This window comes from Pygocentrus nattereri, chromosome 1 (assembly GCF_015220715.1).
Source record: "Pygocentrus nattereri isolate fPygNat1 chromosome 1, fPygNat1.pri, whole genome shotgun sequence".
NCBI classification, from domain to species: domain Eukaryota; kingdom Metazoa; phylum Chordata; class Actinopteri; order Characiformes; family Serrasalmidae; genus Pygocentrus; species Pygocentrus nattereri.
The window spans coordinates 18,004,793-18,025,429 of record NC_051211.1 but is presented as its reverse complement, the minus strand read 5'-3'; the positions used below and the strand labels follow the sequence as shown (position 1 = coordinate 18,025,429).

General features: G+C 40.8%; 1 protein-coding gene across 1 annotated transcript in view; it reads left to right on the top strand.

Moving 5' to 3' along the window:
• Positions 1-11,452, top strand: part of LOC108411313 — a 30,159-nt gene extending 18,707 nt beyond the window's left edge. The window contains exons 14-17 of the mRNA XM_037541631.1: positions 2,001-2,120; positions 2,216-2,400; positions 5,845-6,005; positions 11,203-11,452. Of these exons, the coding sequence (XP_037397528.1) occupies positions 2,001-2,120; positions 2,216-2,400; positions 5,845-6,005; positions 11,203-11,452 (716 nt within the window). The remainder of the gene's footprint in view (positions 1-2,000; positions 2,121-2,215; positions 2,401-5,844; positions 6,006-11,202) is intronic.
• The last annotated feature ends 9,185 nt before the right edge of the window (positions 11,453-20,637 follow it).

Sequence of the window (20,637 nt, the reverse complement as noted above, 5' to 3'; positions counted from 1 at the left end):
GATCACAATTAACAATTTATCATCATAACTCTTTTTTCCACTGTTTTTCAAGTGGTTTGGTTTGTTACAATGTTTTTGTGGATAGTAACAGTAATATTACTACAATTTAAGATGAACTCAACCTATATAGCTATATTCTGTAGTAAATTTTCTTACCACATGTAAAATGGCTGTATGTAGTTTTGTATAAAATTTTAATTAGAATTATTTTTACTGTGCAATACATATTATTACACAATACCATGCAGTTAATGTACAGTTAAATATTTATTTTTTATTTTAATCATACAGATACAATTCATAATTGAAAATGTAAAAAGTATAATGCATATTTATGTTGACCTGCATTTGGTTGCATAAATGTCCTTATCCTGTTTTAAAAAACTACTACATAAATCAACATTTCTGTTTGATTTAGTTGGGCCATTAATTGCAGTAGTTCCTTTATTTTTAGAATGATACATATTTTGAGCTTTATGTTCCTGTATATCTACTTTAGCAGACTCAGAGATTAGACCACTAACTCATATTTAATTAATATGTAAATACATATAAAAATATTATTATAAGGCAAAATCACACTAACACCATCTTCATGATGGTTCTTAATAGAGATTCTGTAAGATGATATCACACCATACTCATCAATTAGGAAAATTACAGCCATATATGGTATATCTTAGGCCATTCTTGGTATTGCTGAACATACAAAAATATGCATGTATAGCCTTCTGGACTGATAAACAACATGTTTATTTACTGCTATAACTGGTATTATTATAAATATTGATATCATAATTTAAAACATTTGAACATGCTAAAACAATCCTTTTTTTACTTGTATATACATTTTCCAGTATATAAAGCAGTGACAGGTGTTTTTGTTGTGCACATTTAATACAAAAGTACTTTTAGTGGCACCTTCTATGTTCCCTTCAGGAACTGCTCTTGAGAATTTTTTCTCTTTATTGTTCCCCCAACAGTGAAATGAAATATCTGCCTATAAAAGCAAAACTGGATAAAGATCAGAAGGAAGTTTGGTTTCATTTCAGTGTCTCTACTCTCCCCTAGCAATCATAATCATAATGATCCACCTTCTTTACAAGATACTGTTCATTTCTGTTTGTTATTGTGTAATATGTTTTTTGTAATGTTTTCATTTCTACAGAATAAATGAACAAATTTCTCTTGTCCAATGAACAGTACACCGCTTGATGCTATTCTTATCATAGATTCATAGTAAAAAGTTATTTCTTTTTTAAATAATTTGCTTTAGAGAAATTTACTTCCATTCAAAAATATACAAAAAATAAAATGACAAATATCAACACAATATGTAATGTGTAATTAAAACCTTTTGTACAAGTTGTATTATTGAACTCTGCCTTTTCAGCACACCTGATTTAACTACCTATGAATGATTACATCTTAAATAAATTCCCTGCCCTATAAATGCTTTTTTAAATATAATTTTAGTATTATGTTTTTCTTGCTGAAGTTGCTCATATACAGTCCTGCATTTGCAGTCACCTGCCTACTAACCACTGAGTCTTGCTCTGTTCACCTGATCTCCAGTCCGGCTATGTTCTGCAATATGCATAATACTAAACAAATTAAGACAAAAAACCCATTTACAGGGCAGTGAATTTATTGAAAATGTAATCATTCGTTAAATTATTAGTTCAGTTGAAACAATATGTAGTTAAACCAGGTATGCTGAAAAGCAGAGTTGAAGAACACACCTGTGTGCAAAAGGTTTTAATTACATCTTTTGTTGATTTTTAAACTGAAAATAAGTAAATGAAAAAAGTTTTTCAAGTGTACAGACTAAATATCAGTCAACCAACAGAATTTAAGGACTCCTTTCATTGTTCATTCTGAGCTGTTTTTCTTTAACTAGTCTGATTCTGTTTGTGTACTTTGACTCTAAAATTGAACCCTTTGGTAAGTCTGTCTGATGCATTGTTACTTAATTTCTCTGTTTATTTATCTCTCATTAGTGATGATGGACCGCTGCAGAGAACATACCTGCACCGAGCATGAGCGGTGTGGGGAGAGAGATGGCATCTATGGCTGCTTCTGTAATGAAAGTCATTCTCAAACAGGAGACGAGTCTTATGGTACCAGCAAATTTTAACAAGCATAGACACTCAAAGCACTTTCTGTAAAATATTTCCTCAAGCCTCATTCCTTTTGTGCTCTTGTTTTGTCCCAGACTCCAGAGAAACATGTGAGAGCAGTTCTGGCACCATGTCTCTATCCCGCTGTCAGCTCTTTGAAGCTGGTTTCCCTGCTAACATCTTGCACCTGAGTGACCCCAGCTGCAATGGAACTCTCCAAAATGGCAGACTGGTGTTCCACTTTGATAACGATGACCACATCTGTGGCACAAATCTCACGGTACACTGACTAGAAACCATACTGAATGGTCTATTACTCAAGCATGTTACTCTATGCTGACACTTGCAAAAAGAGACCACCAAAAACAAATGTAATAAAGGTCATAAAAGAATATATACAAATTAAGGTTTTTAACTGTCACCGTCGTGGTACACTTAATGTTGCATCTTCAGTACCATTGTTTAGGGATAATAACATATTTCATTGAAATTGTATTCATTTAAGTTGTTTTGACTCCACACTCACTATCTTGTCAGTAGCCTTCTGTTTAAAACATTATATTCTTTAAAGCTACAAATATATATCTCCCCTGGTAAAATGTATTAGTTAGTTAGACTTTAAGAACATCGTATAAAATATTACAATGACAACATATCAAATGTTGAAACTGAAAAATGTTATAATGCTTTTTTTTTTTTAATATTTGCCCATTTTGAATTTGTTACCAGCAATACATTCCACAAAAGAGACATATAAAGATTTACATACAAAGAGTCTTTTAATAATATCATGTACCATCATCATTGTTAATCACTTAGTCCAGATATGGTCATGGTAGCAATTGAGAGAGCAGAGAATCCTAGACGACCCCTCCAGTGGGTCCTAGCATGACACCCCCACAGGGAGGCGTCCAGGGGGCATCCAGATCAGATGCCCGAACCACCTCAGCTAGCTCCTCTCAATGCCGAGGAGTAGCGGCTCCACTCTGAGCTTCTCCCAGATGACCGAGCTCCTCATCCTATCAAATAGAGTGTAGCCCGCCACCCTACGAAGAAAGCCCATTTCCGCCGCTTGTATTCGCGACCTCATTCTTTCCGTCATTACCTACATCTCATGAACATAGGTGGGGGTTGGGATGTAGACCGACTAGTAAACTGAGAGCTTTGGCTTATGGATCAGCTCCTTCTTCACCACTATAGTCTGTTACAGTGACCACATTACTGCTGCCCCCTGTCCCAGGATGTGGCCGATCTCACAATCCCTCTTCCCATCACTCACGAACAAGACCCCAGGATACTTAAAGTCCTCCACCTGGGGTAAGTCCTTTCCCCTTACCTGGAGTGGGCATGCCATCCTTTTATGGGCTAAGACCATGGACTCAGACCAACCACTTCACACTCAGGTGCAAAGTGCTATAGTGAGTGCTGGAGGCATCCATGTGATTCAGCCAAAAGAACAACATCATCTGCAAATAGCAGAGATACCACCCTCCGGCCTCTACACATAATGACCCCGGCTACGCTCTGACATTCTGTCCATGAATGTCACAAATAGGAGTGGATACAGGGCACAACCCTGGAGGGGTCCAGTGCTAACACTTAATGAGTCTGACTTAATGCTGAGTATATGAACACAGCTCTCACAGAGATTAAATGGTCCGGAGTAGTAGCCCCAGTACCCCATATCCCCATAGGACCTCCCACAAGTCCACAAAACACATGTAGACTGGGTTGGCAAACTCCCATGCCTCCTCAACAATCTGTGAGAGGGTGAAAAGCTGGCCCATTGTTCCACAATCTGAGGTTCAACTATCGGTCAAAGTCTCCTATCCAGCATTTTGGCATAGACTTTCCCAGGGAGGCTGAGCAGTGTGATATCCTGATAATTGGCACACACCGTCCGATGCCCCTTTTTAAAAACCCGGTCTGCCAGTACAAGAGTACTGTTCCTGAGATCCATGCAATATTGCAGAGGTGTGTCAGCCATGACAGCCCCACAATATTCCAGAGCCTTAATCATCTTCTGACAAATATCATCCACCCCAGTGCCTTGCCACCGAGGAGCATGCCAACAACCTCAGTGACCTCCACTAGCGAAATGGAACTTGACACACCAGAAGCCTCTGGCCCTGACTCCTGCAAAGGAGGCATGTCTCCCTGATTAAGGAGTTACTCAAAGTGCTCCTTCCACCAACAATATCCTCATTTGAATCCAGAATTTCTCCACTCTTGCCGAACACAGCTTGGGCGCGGCCACCACAACGGCCAGTTGTCCAGAACCTCCTTGAGGCCGAATGAAAGTCTTTTTCCAGGGCTTCACCAAGCTCCTCCCATGCCCTGGATTTTGCTTTTGCCACCGTTGCAGCTGCCAACTTTTTTGCCTGTCGGTACCTCTTTGCTAAGTCAGGAGTCCTGCCCCGACAGGCACTAACAAATGTTTGGCCATAGCTACACCTGGCAGCTTCCACAATGGAGTTTTTGAACAGACTTTCAGACTCCATGTCCCCTAACTCCTCGGGGACATGGAAAAGCTCTCCCGGAACTGGGAGTTGAAATCATTCGGAGTCATTCCTGCCATCTGATCCAACTCCCCACCATATGGTGATCAGTTGATATCTCAGCACCTTTCTTCACCCAAGTGTCCAGAACATATGGTCCCAAATCAGATGAACCAACAACAAAGGTCATCATTGACCTTTGACCCAAAGAGCTCTGGTACCATGTATATTTATGAAGATCCTTGTGTTCGAACTTGGTGTTCATTATGGACAATCCATGCCTGGCACAGAAGTCCAATAACAATTCACCATTCGGGTTTAGATCGGGCAGGCAGATCTTTCCAATCACACCTCTCCAGTGCCAACGTGAGCACTGAAGTCTCCCAGTGAGACTATGGAGTCTGTAGGCGGGACCCGTTCCAAAATCCCACCCTTTAGCTCCAAGAAGGCTGTATACTTTGACCTGTTGTTTGGTGTGTAAGTTCAGACAACAGCCAGAATTTTCCTCTCTGCAATTTTAATTTTAATTTAACCCTTTCATCCAATGGGACAAACTCTAACTGCGCAGCTGCCAGTCGTGAGTGATATATTGCTCCCAACAATTTAGCTCTGAAGATCCCTAGACCATGCAAGCCCTTCCACCACAACAAGGCTCCAATCCAGGAAGGGTACCATACCTAATAAAATCCCAAAGAAATCAAAGTTCTTTGCTGTTTAATGTTGAGAAACCTTATTCTTCTGGATTGTTGGACTATTTCCCCACGCAGAGTGGTGAACCTCTCCCCATTTTTACTTCTAAACTTCTGAGAGGCTCAGACTGGAATGCTCTTTTTATACCCAATCATGTCACTAACCTGTTACCAATGAATCACCAGGTGTGTTATTTTTTTGTTAATTGTTTTTGTTTTGCATTTCACAGATTTTCCAGTCTTTTATTGCCTCCACAAACTTGTGTTGCTGGCATCAAATTAAAAATAGACATGTACTTTTCAATATGTAGTCCTCATACTATTTAAAATAAATATAGGGTTTAAATGATTTGTAAATCATTGCATTCTCTTTTTATTTACATTCTGCACAATGTCCCAAGTTTTGTGGAAGTGGGTTTGTACATTAAAGGGGGGGGGGGGTTACACTGTTTGAATGAACCTTGATGAATAAAAAACATAACTACACAGTAATGTTATTTGACCAGAAAAATTTATCACAAATATAACTGTTTACAGGCCAACGGTACCCACTTTGTGTATGAGAACTCTATCCAGGGGGTAGCAGACTCAGCAGGAGGGCCCATCAACAGAAAGAAACAACTGGAACTACATTTTTCTTGCATTTATCAGCTCAGCCAGACACTCACCATGGACATGGAATTCAACCCCCTGCAGAGGTGCGATTACAAACACTAATGATAAAGCAGGGCCACATATGAGCTGACAGAGGAGGAACAGGCTACCATGACATCACTTTACACATTTAGACTAGAGACATTAGTAATTTGTAAAACACAGTCGTTGCTTATGTGTTAAACAAAGTAATATTTATATATTAATGAGTGGTGAATGTGTAATTAGTCCATTATGAAGTAAAAGCTTATTGACCATCATTTCATCATCATCATCATCATCATCATCATCATCGTCATCATTGACCACTTAATCCAGATAGCGTTGCGGTAGCAGTTGGGAGAGCAGAGAATCCCAGATGACCGTCCCGTGCAACTTCCTCCAGCTAATTTCCAGGGACCTCAAGCCGCTCTCAGGCCAACTCGGAGATGTAATACCTCCAGCGGGTCCTAGGACGACCCCGGCGTGTTATCCTGGTAGGCCGTGCCTGGTACACCCCCACAGGGAGGCGTCCAGGGGGCATCCCAATCAGATGCCCGAACCACCTCAGCTAGCTCCTCTCAATGCGGAGGAGTAGCAGCTCTGCTCTGAGCTCCTTCCAGATGGCCAAGCTCCTCACCCTACCAAATAGAGTGTAGCCAGCCACCCTGCGAAGAAAGCCCATTTCCGCCGCTTGTATTCGCAATCTCATTCTTTCGGTCATTACCCACAGCTCATGACCATAGGTTGGGATGTAGGCCGACTGGTAAACCGAGAGCTTTGCCTTATGGCTCAGCTCCTTCTTCACCACTATAGTCCGGTACAGTGACCGCATTACTTCTGCAACCTGTCCCAGCCTGCGGCCAATCTCATTTTCCCTTTTCCCATCACTCGTTAACAATACCCCGAGATTCTTAAACTCCTCCATCTGGGGCAGGTCCTTTCCCCTTACCTGAAGTGGGCATGCCATCCTTTTCTGGGCTAAGACCATGGACTCAGATTTGGAGGTGCTGATCCGCATACCAACTGCTTCACACTTGGCTGCAAACCGCTCCAGTAAGTGCTGGAGGCAACCATGTGATTCGGCCAAAAGAATAACATCGTTTGCAAACAGCAGAGACGCCACCCTCCGGCCTCCACACATATTGCTGTCCTGACCTTGGCTATGCCTTGACACCCTGTCCATGAATATCATGAACAGGAGTGGAGACAGGGCACAACCCTGCCGGAGCCCAACGCTAATACTGAAAGCGTCAGACTTAATGCTGAGTATACGAACACAACTCTCACTCTGGGAGTACAGAGATTGAATGGCCTGGAGCAGTAGCCCTGGTACCCCATACTCCTGGAGAACCTCCCACAAGATATCTCAGGGAACCCGGTCGTAAGCCTTCACCAAATCTACAAAACACATGTAAACTGGGTTGGCAAACTCCCATGCCCCCTCAACAATCTACGACAGGGTGAAAAGCTGGTCCATTGTTCCACGGCTGGGAGAGAATCTGTATTGTTCTTCCTCAATCTGAGGTTCAACTATTGGTCTTTTCCAGCACTGTGGCAAAGACTTTCCCATGGAGGCTGAGCAGTGTGATACCCCGATAGTTGGCACACCCTCCAGTCCTCTTTTTTAAAAATGAGGACCACCACCCCAGGCTGCCAGTCCAAGGGTACTGTTCCTGAGGTCCATGCAATATTGCAGAGGCACGTAAGCCACAACAGTCCCACAATATCCAGAGCCTTAAGCATCTCCGGACGATTCTCATCCACCCCTGGTGCCTTGCCACTGAAGAGCTTGCCAACTACTTCAGTGACCTCCACCAGGGAAATGGAGCTTGACACGCCAGAGGCCTCCGGCCCTGACTCCTGTGAGGGAGGCATGTCTTGTGGATTAAGGAGTTCTTCAAAGTGCTCCTTCCAACGACCGACAATATCCTCATTTGAAGTCTTACTTTCTCCACTCTTGCCGAATACAACTTGGGCGCAGCCACCCCGACCACTCCTGAGTCACTGGACAGTTGTCCTGAACCTCCTGGAAGCTGACTGAAAGTCTTTTTCCATGGCTTCGTCAAACTCCTCCCAAGCCCTGGATTTTGCTTCTGCCACCATTGCAGCTGTCACCTTTTTCGCCTGTTGGTAACTCTCTACTTAGTCGGGAGTCCTTCGGGCCATCCAGTCCCTAAAGGCCTCTTTATTCAGCTTGACGGCCTCCCTCACCACTGGTGTGCACAGCTCAGCACCTATCTACCTCTTTAGTGACCAGAACATACGGTCCCAAGTCAGATAAAATGTAAAGTCGATCATTGATCTTTGACCCAAGGAGCTCTGGTACCATGTACACTTATGAACATCCTTGTGTTCGAACTTGGTGTTTGTTATGGTTTGTTATTGTTCCATGCCTGGCACAGAAGTCCAATAACAATTCACCATTCAGGTTTAGATCGGGCAGGCCGTTTTTCCCAATCACGCCTCTCCAGGTCTCCCAGTCATTGCCAACATGAGCATTCTAGTCCCCCAGTGAGACTAGGGAGTCTGTAGGCAGGACCCTTTCCAGAACGCCACCCACTCACTCCAAGAAAGCCAAATACTCTGCTTCAATAGACTGACCTGTTTGTAAATTATTTGTTTTTTTTTTCTTAACACTATTTGCTAAATCTAGACTCTCCAAAGGTAATTCTCCATATACACTATATTTACTTTGGTGCTTAAGCACACACAACAGTCAGAGTTTTCTTCTCTGCAATTTTAATTCACATTGAGGCAACCCGCTTTTCCACCGGGACAAATTCCAACTGCACAGCTGCCAGCCAGGGACTTGTGAGGATCCTCACTCCCGCCCGACGCCTCTCACCTTGTGCAACCCCTGTCAAGGAGTTTGGTTCCAGAGCCGACACTGTGGGTGGAGGCGAGCCCAACTATATCTAGTTGGTACCTCTCAACTTCCTGCACAACCTCCCCCTTCCCCCCAGTGAGGTTACATTCCACGTGCCAAGAGCCAGTATCTGTCGCAAGGGCCTAGGCCGCCAATCATCCCCCTGCAATTTCCCAATGCCTGTGTAGCACTGCACTGCTCCTCTCCACTGGTCCCCCTATGTTGCCTCTGCACGCTGAGCCTGGCCGGGTTACGTGGGCTGCCCGGCCACCAGGCGGTCGCCGGGGGACACTACCCCCAGGCCTGGCTCCACGGATAGGTCCCGGTGACCCTATCCCAGGCAGGGTACACTATCAGTCACAGGACTATCATTTAATGTTCCAAAATATATTTTTATTATATTACTTGAAAGTTCTTAATGTATTTCTGATCAAGATAGAGATTTAATATCATATATTTTATGGTGGGTGGGTGGCTGTAAACTCACAATATTGGGATTGATGTTGAGATGTGCTGTAGACATCTGCACCACATGTGACCATTTATTTATTTATTTAATATTTATTAAAACAATACATGTTTTCTACAGTGTTGAAACATACTAAACAGTATTAAATATTTCTGAACACAGAAATTGGAGTAACTATATGTGTTATTGAGTGCTTCAGTACTTTTAAAAATAGTTTTCAGAGTTACATACATGCCATCTTAAGGAAAAAAACTTTTAAAGTTATTTTGGTAACTATCCATTGTTTTATGGTTAGGATATCTCAAACAGGTAAAGTGCATCCAAACTTCCAGAGGAAGTGCATCCGGGGAGCGAGGAGGCAGATGCATATGTGGAGATAAGCGACTTTTATTAAGGGCGAATCCAGGGTCATGGTCAAGACAGTCCAAGTTCAAGCAACCAATACGAAGAGCAGAAGGAAAAGACATGACAAAATACAAATAGCATGTCAAAACTGGCTTACAAATTAACATATCAAACAACAAAGACCAGCACAGACCAGGGTAAACACAGGGCTTATATAACATAGGCAAGGGTGGTAACAATCAGGGGTTGAGTCAGACAACACGGGGGCTGGACTGAACCAAAACAAATGCACATGGAAGATCAAAAGTAAACAAAAAACACATGAAGGAGTGGGAGGAGCCAATCATGACACATATACCATTTAATATTTTCTTACTGTTTGTCTTTTTTAGTTGATCTACTTATAAAAATAAGGGCCTTGAATTTTTAACAACACAGTATCCAGTAAGCAACATGCCTTTATGAAGTGATGAAACTAATAACAAGAAAAAAGTAATTATGATTGAAAATATTTAAGAACAAATAATGACAGGGCTTTCAGTGTAAGCCTTAAATCCAACAGAAGGTCATATGTTTGAACCCCCACAATGCTATAGCCAAACCATAAGTGGGGTCCAAAGAGGAGAAATGTCTGATAGGACTGTGTGATGGAGTGACTGTGTGATTGTCTTCAGTTGATGTACATCAAAACATTCTGTTGATCATGTAAAATGAGCTGACCTTCGGTAAGAGTTTTTTGAGGTTATTTTATGGACTAATATAATCTAGTGTATAGCAGTACATAATTTTGACATAAGATCATAATTAATATAAAACAAATGATACAATTATCTATAAATAATGGTCAAGAATATCAATGCTGCTTGTTATTGTATACTAAATAATTTGGAGGTCTAACATTTTAAGCATTCTGCATATTAGGGTTTGTCACGATTGGCTCCTCCCACTCCATGTGCTTTTTGCTTTGGTCTTCCATGTGCATTTGTTTTGGTTCAGCCCCCTTGTTTGTTGACTCTGCCCCTGATTGTTTTCACCTGTTCCTCGCTATCCCTGTTTTATAAGCCCTGTTTTTGCCCCTTGTCTTGGCTGGTCTTTGTATTGGTCTCTGTATTGGTCTCTGTATTGGTGTCTGTGTTGTTGGTGTTATCTGCTGTGTTGGTTATTCTGGTTTATGTCATGTCTGTACATCGTTCTATCCATATTGGCTCTATGACCCTGGACCATTTTGACCATTTTGACCATGCTCCCCATTACAGGGTTAGAAAAGACACTGTTTAAAAACTTTTTAATCTAATAAATATTAGTCATTATTAGTATATAGTTGTACTACATGAAGTATATATGTACTAAAAATACTACATTAATAGTGATATTGAAATACTAAAACTACACCATTATTACTTAAATGTGAAGTGATGAGGAGTAAATCTAAATTCCTGATTAGTTAATTATTAAGTAATTATGAAGAAAGAACTAATGAATGGTAATATTCTATCATTATTATAACATATATAAACGACATTCACACTGTGACACCAGTGAACCACTGGTAATGAACTGTGATTGGATATTTCAACAGCATAGTGCACAAGACCCTGCCAGATGGTCAGGGCATGTACCAGGTCAGCATGATTCCCTTTCAGGATGCTGCCTTCTCCCATCCTTACAATGGCAGTGAGGACATAGTGGTTGACCAGAGGATCTATGTGGAAGTCATTGTTAAGGGAGTGGACAGCCGTCAGATTTCCACAGTCATAGATGCGTGTTGGGTCACTCCTGTGAATGACCAGAACTTTGCTGTCCGCTGGGACCTCATCATTAATAAGTAAGGAAAAGTAAAGTTCACACCTTTTTTGACATATGTTTAATTTTCTGGTCTGTAAATTCTCATGTTAATTCTCAATAGCATTTACCGATTTAACTTTGAAATATTACAAAATATTTGCAGGTGTCCTAATCCAGATGATAACACAGTGAAAGTGCTTCAGAATGGTGTCTCCACAACCAGCCGTTTCAGCTTCAAGATGCTGGCCTTTAATGACAACTACTCCAAAGTTTTCCTCCACTGTGCCATCCACCTTTGCCTTCTGCAGGGCAACAACTGTGCAGCGGTCAGATTTCACATTATTACGCTGGTGGTCTAAGATTTTTGATCAGCATCATTTGGGTATTCATTATATTGTATGATCTGTGCTGATGACTAAGCCACTCATTAAAAGCTTACTCAAGAAAGAAGTTTGTAAAACCTACAGGAATAATAATCCAGTACTGCAAAATTTCCATAATATGAAAATTCTCCAGGTGCTTATTTAAAGTATATGTCTCCCTCTGGTGGTGCTGCAAGCTTCTTCACTGAACAGATTATCTTGTTTGTCTTGTACAGAACTGTTCTCCTGGACACCAGGACAGAGCTGGCCGGTCTGTGGACATCCACGACAGATCCTCCATCTCTGTGGGACCTTTTATTCTGGAGCACAGGTGACCACTCACACTACACTTACAGTATTAGAACAGAACATAAATGGGAAAGAATAAATAGAAAGTGTTATTGTTCCAAAAAGAAGTGTGGTAACTACAAAAAATAAAATGAAATACAATAAATATCCTCAGTTTTTGATAGTTCTTGGCAAGTTCTAAAGACAGTGTTTAGGAACAAACTTGTACTTAAAAATTTTATTAAAACCATGCCTTTACATAATCTTAGGGTGGGCTATGAAGCTACCCTAAGAGCAAGATTTACTAATACTATGATAAACAGACCCTGGAGAAAGTGCTCATACAGTTGTTGCAGTAATGAGTGGCAATGGTCTTAAACCCCCCTTAAAATCCCAGGCTTATGAAATACTAAGGCTTATTATTCACTAACTACAGGGACTTCAGTGCAAACTTAAAGTTATTCTTAGGTTATAGAAGTGTGTAATAAAACATTGGGCCCGCTGGTGGGTTCTGGCCATCTAAGGTATTAATGCAATGTAATTTTACTTTGTCTTGACAGATGATTGAAAACAGTCCTGCTGCGTCTGGATCTGTGGCCATTTTCTTCAAGTCTCTTCTGATTGTTTAAGTCCTCCTTTAATGACTGTATGAAGACAATTAAAATATGTGGTTTTATATTTTATACACTAATCAAATCTTCATTTAAGTTTAGCTTTAGACTCTTATTTTGTCCATGAAGGAAGGATTGTTGATTTAAGATATGTTAAAGCTTGTAGAGTGAACATCATCAAACATCTGTTAGAATTAATCTGTCGCAATTATTTCATATATTTAATTTTTTTTTTCTGAGAACCACTTTAGCATTTCAGATCATACTGTCTGGGTGAGAATAGAAATCAACATTGGGTGCTAAACAGGTTGATTTGTTTGAGATATGTACCTTTTTCTTCTGAGGCAATTCCTTATTATTTCTCTTTTCTCACTTCTCCTTCCTCAGATGTGGATTATAATTTCATGTCTTAACATTACATTCAGAAAATCAGTTGTAAATCATTTGGAACATTGTTTATTTCAATAAATTCCTTTTGAAAGCACTTCAAGATCACAGTTTTGTTTCTGCTAGATTGTTTTTCTCCTACATATTTCATTTTCTGTGCAAAGGCTGGTTCACCTTATACATGAACAAGAAAAGGGGAGTTATTTATATAGTGCCTTGTACACTGCTGTCATTCAAAAATCTTTCCAAATGAGAAAAAAAAATACATTTGTAAAATGTATGTGTATTAAGTAAATCACAACTGTTATTACTGTAATTGTACACTTGAAAAATTCAGATGATTACATATATGAGCAAACACTTCTTTAGAGTTGCTCAAACCTCCTTTTACCAGATGAGCTATGGGATTCTACACACCACATCACCTGTGGGACTGAGAACTAGTCACATTGAGTCAGCAGGTAATAAAGCTATGCATAATGGATAGTTAAGAGACTGCACAACAGCAGAGCCAGCAGACCCAATCAACAATAGCAAGCTGAATGTTTTATAGTTTTGCCTTTATTTGATTGCTATAAATCCAGAAGCAATCCTTTAAGAAAATTCTTCATTAGAGCTCCAGCTTTGTCCTCCCTCCTCCTTAAAACTAAGGTTTGTTCACAACAAGGTATTATTTTAAGAGCAAAATTGTGAACAAACTTCATAATGTGTTTGCTTTTTTTGAATAAAACTGTTACCGTAGACATTCATCAGGAACCAGCAGAAAACACAGCTGCTAGCTTTTGAGCTGTTATTTCAACTACTCAGCTCTCTGACACTGGTTTGAATGTTCATTTAGACTGAGGTGGAGAGCACCTGCTAGCTAACTGTGGTTCTTCTGACAGAGCTTACCAACATAGTTAGACATCTAAACTTGTAGGTTTTGGAGACTAAAAATAACATTATTTGGCTCACCAAACTTTACTTATAAATTCAAAAGCTTCTATTTTAATCACAAGTTTTTTTTAACATTTAAAGTAGCATCTCAATGCAGAAATGTAATTATTTCCTGAACTCAAAGAAAAATGTTCAATGAAAGAATAATTATGCATTAATTCAACATCTGGATTTTTTTCAAGCCTGAAATTAGTACACATTCTTTCTGAGTTTTGCATCAGTCAGCCATTTTACAGATCTTTACATAAAGTACAGTAATTCAGTTCATCCATCCATCCATCCGGTTCGGGTCGCGGGGGCAGCATCCTGAGCAATGAGGCCCAGACCTCGCTTTCCCCAGCCACTTCCACTAGCTCCCAGGGATTCCGAGGCGCTCCCAGGCCAGCTGGGCGATATAGTAACGCCAGCATGTCCTGGGTCTTCCCCGGGGTCTCCTCCCCGGTGGACTTGCCTGTGACACCTCCCAAGGGAGGCGTCCAGGAGGCATCCTAACAAGATGCCCGAACCACCTCAACTGGCTCCTCTCGACGTGGAGAAGCAGCGGCTCTACTTTGAGTCCCTCCCGGATGACCGAACTTCTCACCCTATCTCTAAGGGAAAGTCCAGCCACCCTGTGGAGGAAACTCATTTCGGCCGCTTGTATTCGCGATCTCGTTCTTTCGGTCATTACCCAAAGCTCATGACCATAGGTGAGGGTGGGAACGTAGATCGACCAGTAAATCAAGAGCCTTGCCTTATGGCTCAGCTCTTTCTTTACCACAACAGACCGGTAAAGAGCCCGCATCACTGCTGACCCACCACCAATCCGCCTGTCAATCTCCCGCTCCCTTGTACCATCACTCATGAACAAGACCCCGAGATACTTAAACTCCTCCACTTGAGGCAAGAGCTCATCCCCAACCCAGAGAGGGCTCTCCACCCTTTCCCGCATGAGAACCATGGCCTCGGATTTGGAGGTATTGATCCTCATCCCGGCCGCTTCACACTCGGCTGCAAACCGATCCAGTGAAAGCTGAAGTTCACAGCCTGATGTCCCCAATAGGACCACATCATCTGCAAACAGCAGCGATGTGACCCTGAGGTCACCAAACCGGACACCCTCCATCCCCTGACTGCGCCTAGAAATTCTATCCATATATATTATGAATAGAATCGGTGACAAAGGGCAGCCCTGACGGAGTCCAACTCTCACTGGGAACAAGTCTGACTTACTGCCGGCCATGCCAACCAAACTCCTGCTTTGTTTGTACAGGTCCTGAATGGCTCGTGGAAAGAGCCATGTACCCCGTACTCCCGAAGCACCTCCCACAGAATACCCGGGGAACACAGTCGAATGCCTTCTCCAAATCCACAAAGCACATGTGGACTGGTTGGGCAAACTCCCATGAACCCTCCAGAATCCTGGAGAGGGTAAAGAGTTTGTCCAGTGTTCCACGACCAGGGCGGAACCCGCACTGCTCCTCCTGAATCCGAGGTTCGACTATAAGCCGGACTCTCTTCTCCAGTACCCCTGCATAGACCTTACCAGGGAGGCTGAGGAGTGTGATTCCCCTGTAGTTGGAACACACCCTCCGGTCCCCCTTTTTAAAAAGAGGCACCACCACTCCAGTCTGCCAATCCAGTGGCACCACCCCGATGTCCACGCAATGTTGAAAAGGCGTGTCAGCCAAGACAGCCCCACAACATCCAGTGCCTTGAGGAACTCGGGACGGATCTCATCCACCCCTGGAGCCCTGCCGCCAAGGATCTTTTTAACTACCTTAGCGACTTCAGCCTCAGTAATGGACAAGCCTATTCCCATGTCCCCAGACTCTGCCTCCTCACTGGAGAACGTGTTGGTGGGATTGAGAAGGTCCTCAAAGTATTCCTTCCACCTTCCACCTTCCTCGGTTCCACTGCACAATAAAATAAACCTTTACTAAGCCCTAGCTAGTGTCAACAGTTTTTCCTAGCTTGCCCATTTGAAGCATTGTAGCTTACTGCTATTTGAAGCTCCGTTGTTTGCAGCATACCATGCATGTGGGTTTGTTGTTGCTTTGGGCTTGTTTCATGCTATGCAATGTTGGGGGAGATACTGCAGCTGCTCACAGAATAACCATTGTTATTACTGAACATCAGCATGTTAACCATAATTAAACATCTGGATCACTTGCTGCACTCAGGAGAAGTGCTGGACCAAATCACATGCAGTATTGGAGGTTTATGATGAATAAACACAGAGATACAATAACAGGATGAACAAGCTTTGTCACATTTATGAACTCATGATAGTCACAGAAGATAAGACTTCCTAGTTATATTTGTATCACTTAAATACTTCCTTAGTTATAAAGCCTGAAAACATGGATATAACTTTAGCAAGAATGGATATTGGATTACTTTCTGATGCTGTGTCTCATCGCAATGTACCTGCTTTACAGTAAGTTGAAGTGTCAGTTAAAAATATTTAAGAAAATGCATTACACATTATAGCCATGCTTATTATGCATTATGAATTGTTAATACAATGCATTATACGTCCTGTTCATAGCAAATTATAAGAGCTCATTAGCTGTATTTGTCCACTCTAAGTAAAGTGAAGAGTGCTGTACTAGAAGCCTCCTTCCGGTGTTAAGAATGAGGCTTCAAGTTGAAGTATTTACTGAAGAATTTACTGAAACACTAAAAAAGATACAGTGCAGCACATTACAGACTTCGAATGTGAGTGCTGCCATCAGTGTTTTACCCAATGTGGGAAAGACAATGTACACCACAGTTAGCTTCTTTAGTACTGACAGTATACCATGTTATTAACACTACTTACAATGCCTTCTATTAGCAATTCATAATGTATAATAAAAATGGCTATACAGTGTAATTTAGTGTAATTCATTTTTATAAATACTTATAGCCATGTTTACAATTCCTTATGAACACATTATAACCTGTTATAAATGTTCTTATAGATGCTCACAAATATGACATTTAAGAAAGTGTTTACCAAAATTATTTTCAAAATGATGATTTTCAACTTAAAAAAAGTAAGCAAACCTGGTTGAATTAAAACTTTGAGTTCATCAAACATCATATAGAAGGTTAATGGATGGACAATAATCTTGTTTCACATTCTGTTAACTTAGTATCTGAAGTCCAATGAATTACTTTTAACAGTGTATCAGTTGTCAAATTCAAGTCATAAAATCTTCTTCTACCTATAAATGTAAATCTATCTAAATCTGCACATTTTTTCAGTGAAAACAATTAATACTGCTACCATTCATCTGAATGGGGAGCATGTAGAATGTAGATAGATAGATAGTAAATGCTTCATGCCAAATTAATCTAAATTCAATCCCATACGAATTGCATTACCAGAACGTCTCTGGTAAAACAAATCCAGCTAAAATGTGCATTTTCCCTATGATATTGTAAAGATGATCACATAGCTTTATGCAATCTAATATTATATTTTAATTATATTTTGTGATGCAGGTTTGAATTAGGAAGCATTTCATCATAATGGGCTTTTTAATTACACTGCACATGCTCCTACTGGTGTTAATGAATGGTAAGTTATTTGCAATATTTTAAAAATATGCTCTGCTTCTAAACAAGAAAATATTCAAGATTCAAGAGTTTTATTGTCATGTGCACAGCAGAACAGGCAGTTGCACTGTACAATGAAATTCTTACTTTGCTGTTCCTCCATTCACTATATATACTCTTAAGAGAATAAAAAAAGAAAATATAAGAATAACTCTAAAAAACAGTAGTAAAAAGTAAAGCAAATAAGTGTACAGTATGTGCAAAGTTGAAATAAAATTAAAGTTACACGTGCGTATGTGCAAATATGTGGAGCAGCTGTTCATAAAGTGCATCAAGTGACAGATGAAAACAGATGTAAACAGTAAACAATATTACTCTGTGCAAGTAATAGATGTAAACAGTATTGTTGTAACAGCAGTAGTACAGTGTAGGTAAGGTGCAGCTGTTGAGTGCAAGGTTAAATCAGTTCAGATTGGGAGGGGGGAAGAGGTAGTTAGTGAAGTGTTCACCAGCCTGATGGCCTGTGAATAGAAACTGTTGGTCAGTCTAGATGTCCTGGACTTTACACTCCTGTAACGTCTGCCTGAAGGTAGGAGTGTGAAGAGTCTGTGCTGGGGGTGTGTACTGTCCCTGATGATGTTTTGTGCCCTTCTGATGACCCTGGTGTGATAAATGTCCTGTAGTGAGGGGAAGGCTGCTCCTGAGTTGGACAACAAATATGAAAAATTTATAACATTTAGAAATAGTATTTTTCTCCCAAGTGTTCGTTTACAGTTACTGTGCATTAAAAATATGTATATATTTTTAAATGCTTTACTGGGGTTTTGTTCATTTCACTTCGGAAAACAAAAGCTATGTAATTTGGCCTGGAGTGCTTCAACTTTTTCATAAAACTTTACTTCTGTTTTATTTATATACTGACATTCATCCAAAAAGCACAGCAATGTTACAAAAGAACATGAACAAGCGGAAGATAATGGATGGATGGATGGATGGATGAAGTATAATTTGATTACATGCTATGCAAACCTATAAAACCTGCTGGTCCAGTGCCACCCAGGACAGAACATCAATTAGTTCATGTTTTCTGCTTATTATATCAGATCAGATCTTCTATCATGCAGTGAGGACAGTGGTTTTGGGTTGAACAATGGTGCTCTCTCAACTGTGGCCAATACATCATGTTCCCTCCAAAGTTCCAGTACAGCAGCAATAATCACCCAGTCAAGATTCATGCCACAGATGTTTCTCCAGTGAGATACTAAAACTTCTCTCTTTCATAAACATACACCACAAAGTCTCAGTAGAAGACAGAAGTCAGCTGTAATTCACATAAGTATCTACCTACCATAGACCAACAGTGCCCCGTGGTGCCCAGAACAGGAAGATACTCCTGTGAATGTGTGTTTACCTCAGGGTCTCTTGTTACAATTTTTGTCCTCTGAGTTTGTTTTGAACTTCCTTTATTTATTATTTTGTATAGTACTTTAAACTCACAGACTATGTTTTTTCTTATGTAACTCTTATGTTAACAACCTGACTGCACCTTGAAGGGGGCTATCTTAGGGCCAAAAGATAGCCCTGGGGCATAAGAGTCAGTCAAAGTTTGGGGAAAAGAAAAGACAACAAACAAACTGACATTTTTTGAAGAGTAGAATAAAAAAAATTCAGTCTGGTTTTAGGCCACATCATAGTACAGAGACAGCACTACTAAAAATTGTAAATTTAGTAGATTTTATTATTCTCTGACCAAGGAAATGTGTCTTTACTAGTCCTCCTTGATCTTAGTTCAGCATTTGACACAGTTAGACCATGCTATCTTACCAGATAGACTAGAAAACCTGATTCAGGTTTCCTGGTTCAGGTCCTACCTTACTTATCAATATCAGTTTGTTAATGTAAATGGTGAATCATCTGTCCTGACAAAAGTATGGTATTCCACAAGGGTCTGTTTTAAGACCTATATTATTCACAATATACACTCACCAGCTACTTTATTAAGTACACCTTGCTAGTAAAAGGTTGGACCCCCTTTTGCCTTAATTCTTCATGGCATATATCTCTACAGGATGCAGATAAGTTAGTTCATGCATTTATTACTTCACAGTTAGATTACTGTAATGCCCTACTGTCCGGATGTCCCAGCAAAAGCCTCAACAAGCTGTACATATATGAATACATTGCAGCTCATTTTCAAAGGCCTTGTGCTGCACACTTTGGATTATAACTCTCTTAGCTTGGTCTAGCACTTTGTCCAAGCAGGGTTCATCACAAATGTGCCATCCTTTACATCTAGCTCCTTGCTTGAAGGATGCGTACAAGCCTTGCAACTGCTCGTAGAAGTGATCTCCAAGTTGAGAAACTCTCAAAGTGCTGGGGGCTCAAACTCTTGCTGAGAACATGCGTAGAGTGGCAAGCAACTTCAGGGCAAATCTCTGTGTCAGTTCCTGGATCAATTATGTCAAATGTCTTGAGTGGGGTCTCTCCCCACTCAAGGAGAAACTGTGGACCAGTTAGCCATAGACTGCAAGCCAGACTGTCAGCTGGAACGGACCTTGTAGCTTGGTCAGCTGGGTTTTGGTCAGTTGAGATGTATCTCCACTGTTCTGGGCTGGTGAATTTACTAATTTGATCTACTCGTTTATGTACATAGACATAGAATCATCTTGACTCAAGTTCAGCAAGTGAGTCTCTCCAAAGCTTCCATTTTTGCAGTTTCCCTTCTGGGAGAGAAGCATCCCAGTCATTTGATTCCATGGTGAGTTCCCTAAGGAAAGACCTCCCTTGAATGCTCACATGGGCTGCAAAACCCAGTGGGTCAAACAGACTGTTTATCGTTGACAAAACCCCACATCTTGTATAGGGTTTTTCTATTGCTGACACCTGAAATGTGAAGACATCTTCATCAGTGTCCCAGCTCACTCCTGGACTTCTCTGCATAGAAGGAGAGTCAGTGTTCAAGTCCATTAGTCCCTTGGCCAAGTCCTCTAAAGGGAACTCCTTAATAACTTAAGAACTGTTAAAGGTGATTTTATGTAAGCGCAAGTTTGAGAATGCACGCATGCCTTGGGCATTCTGTAGAAGTGAAACTGCCTGGTGCACTGTGGAAATGGATGCCAG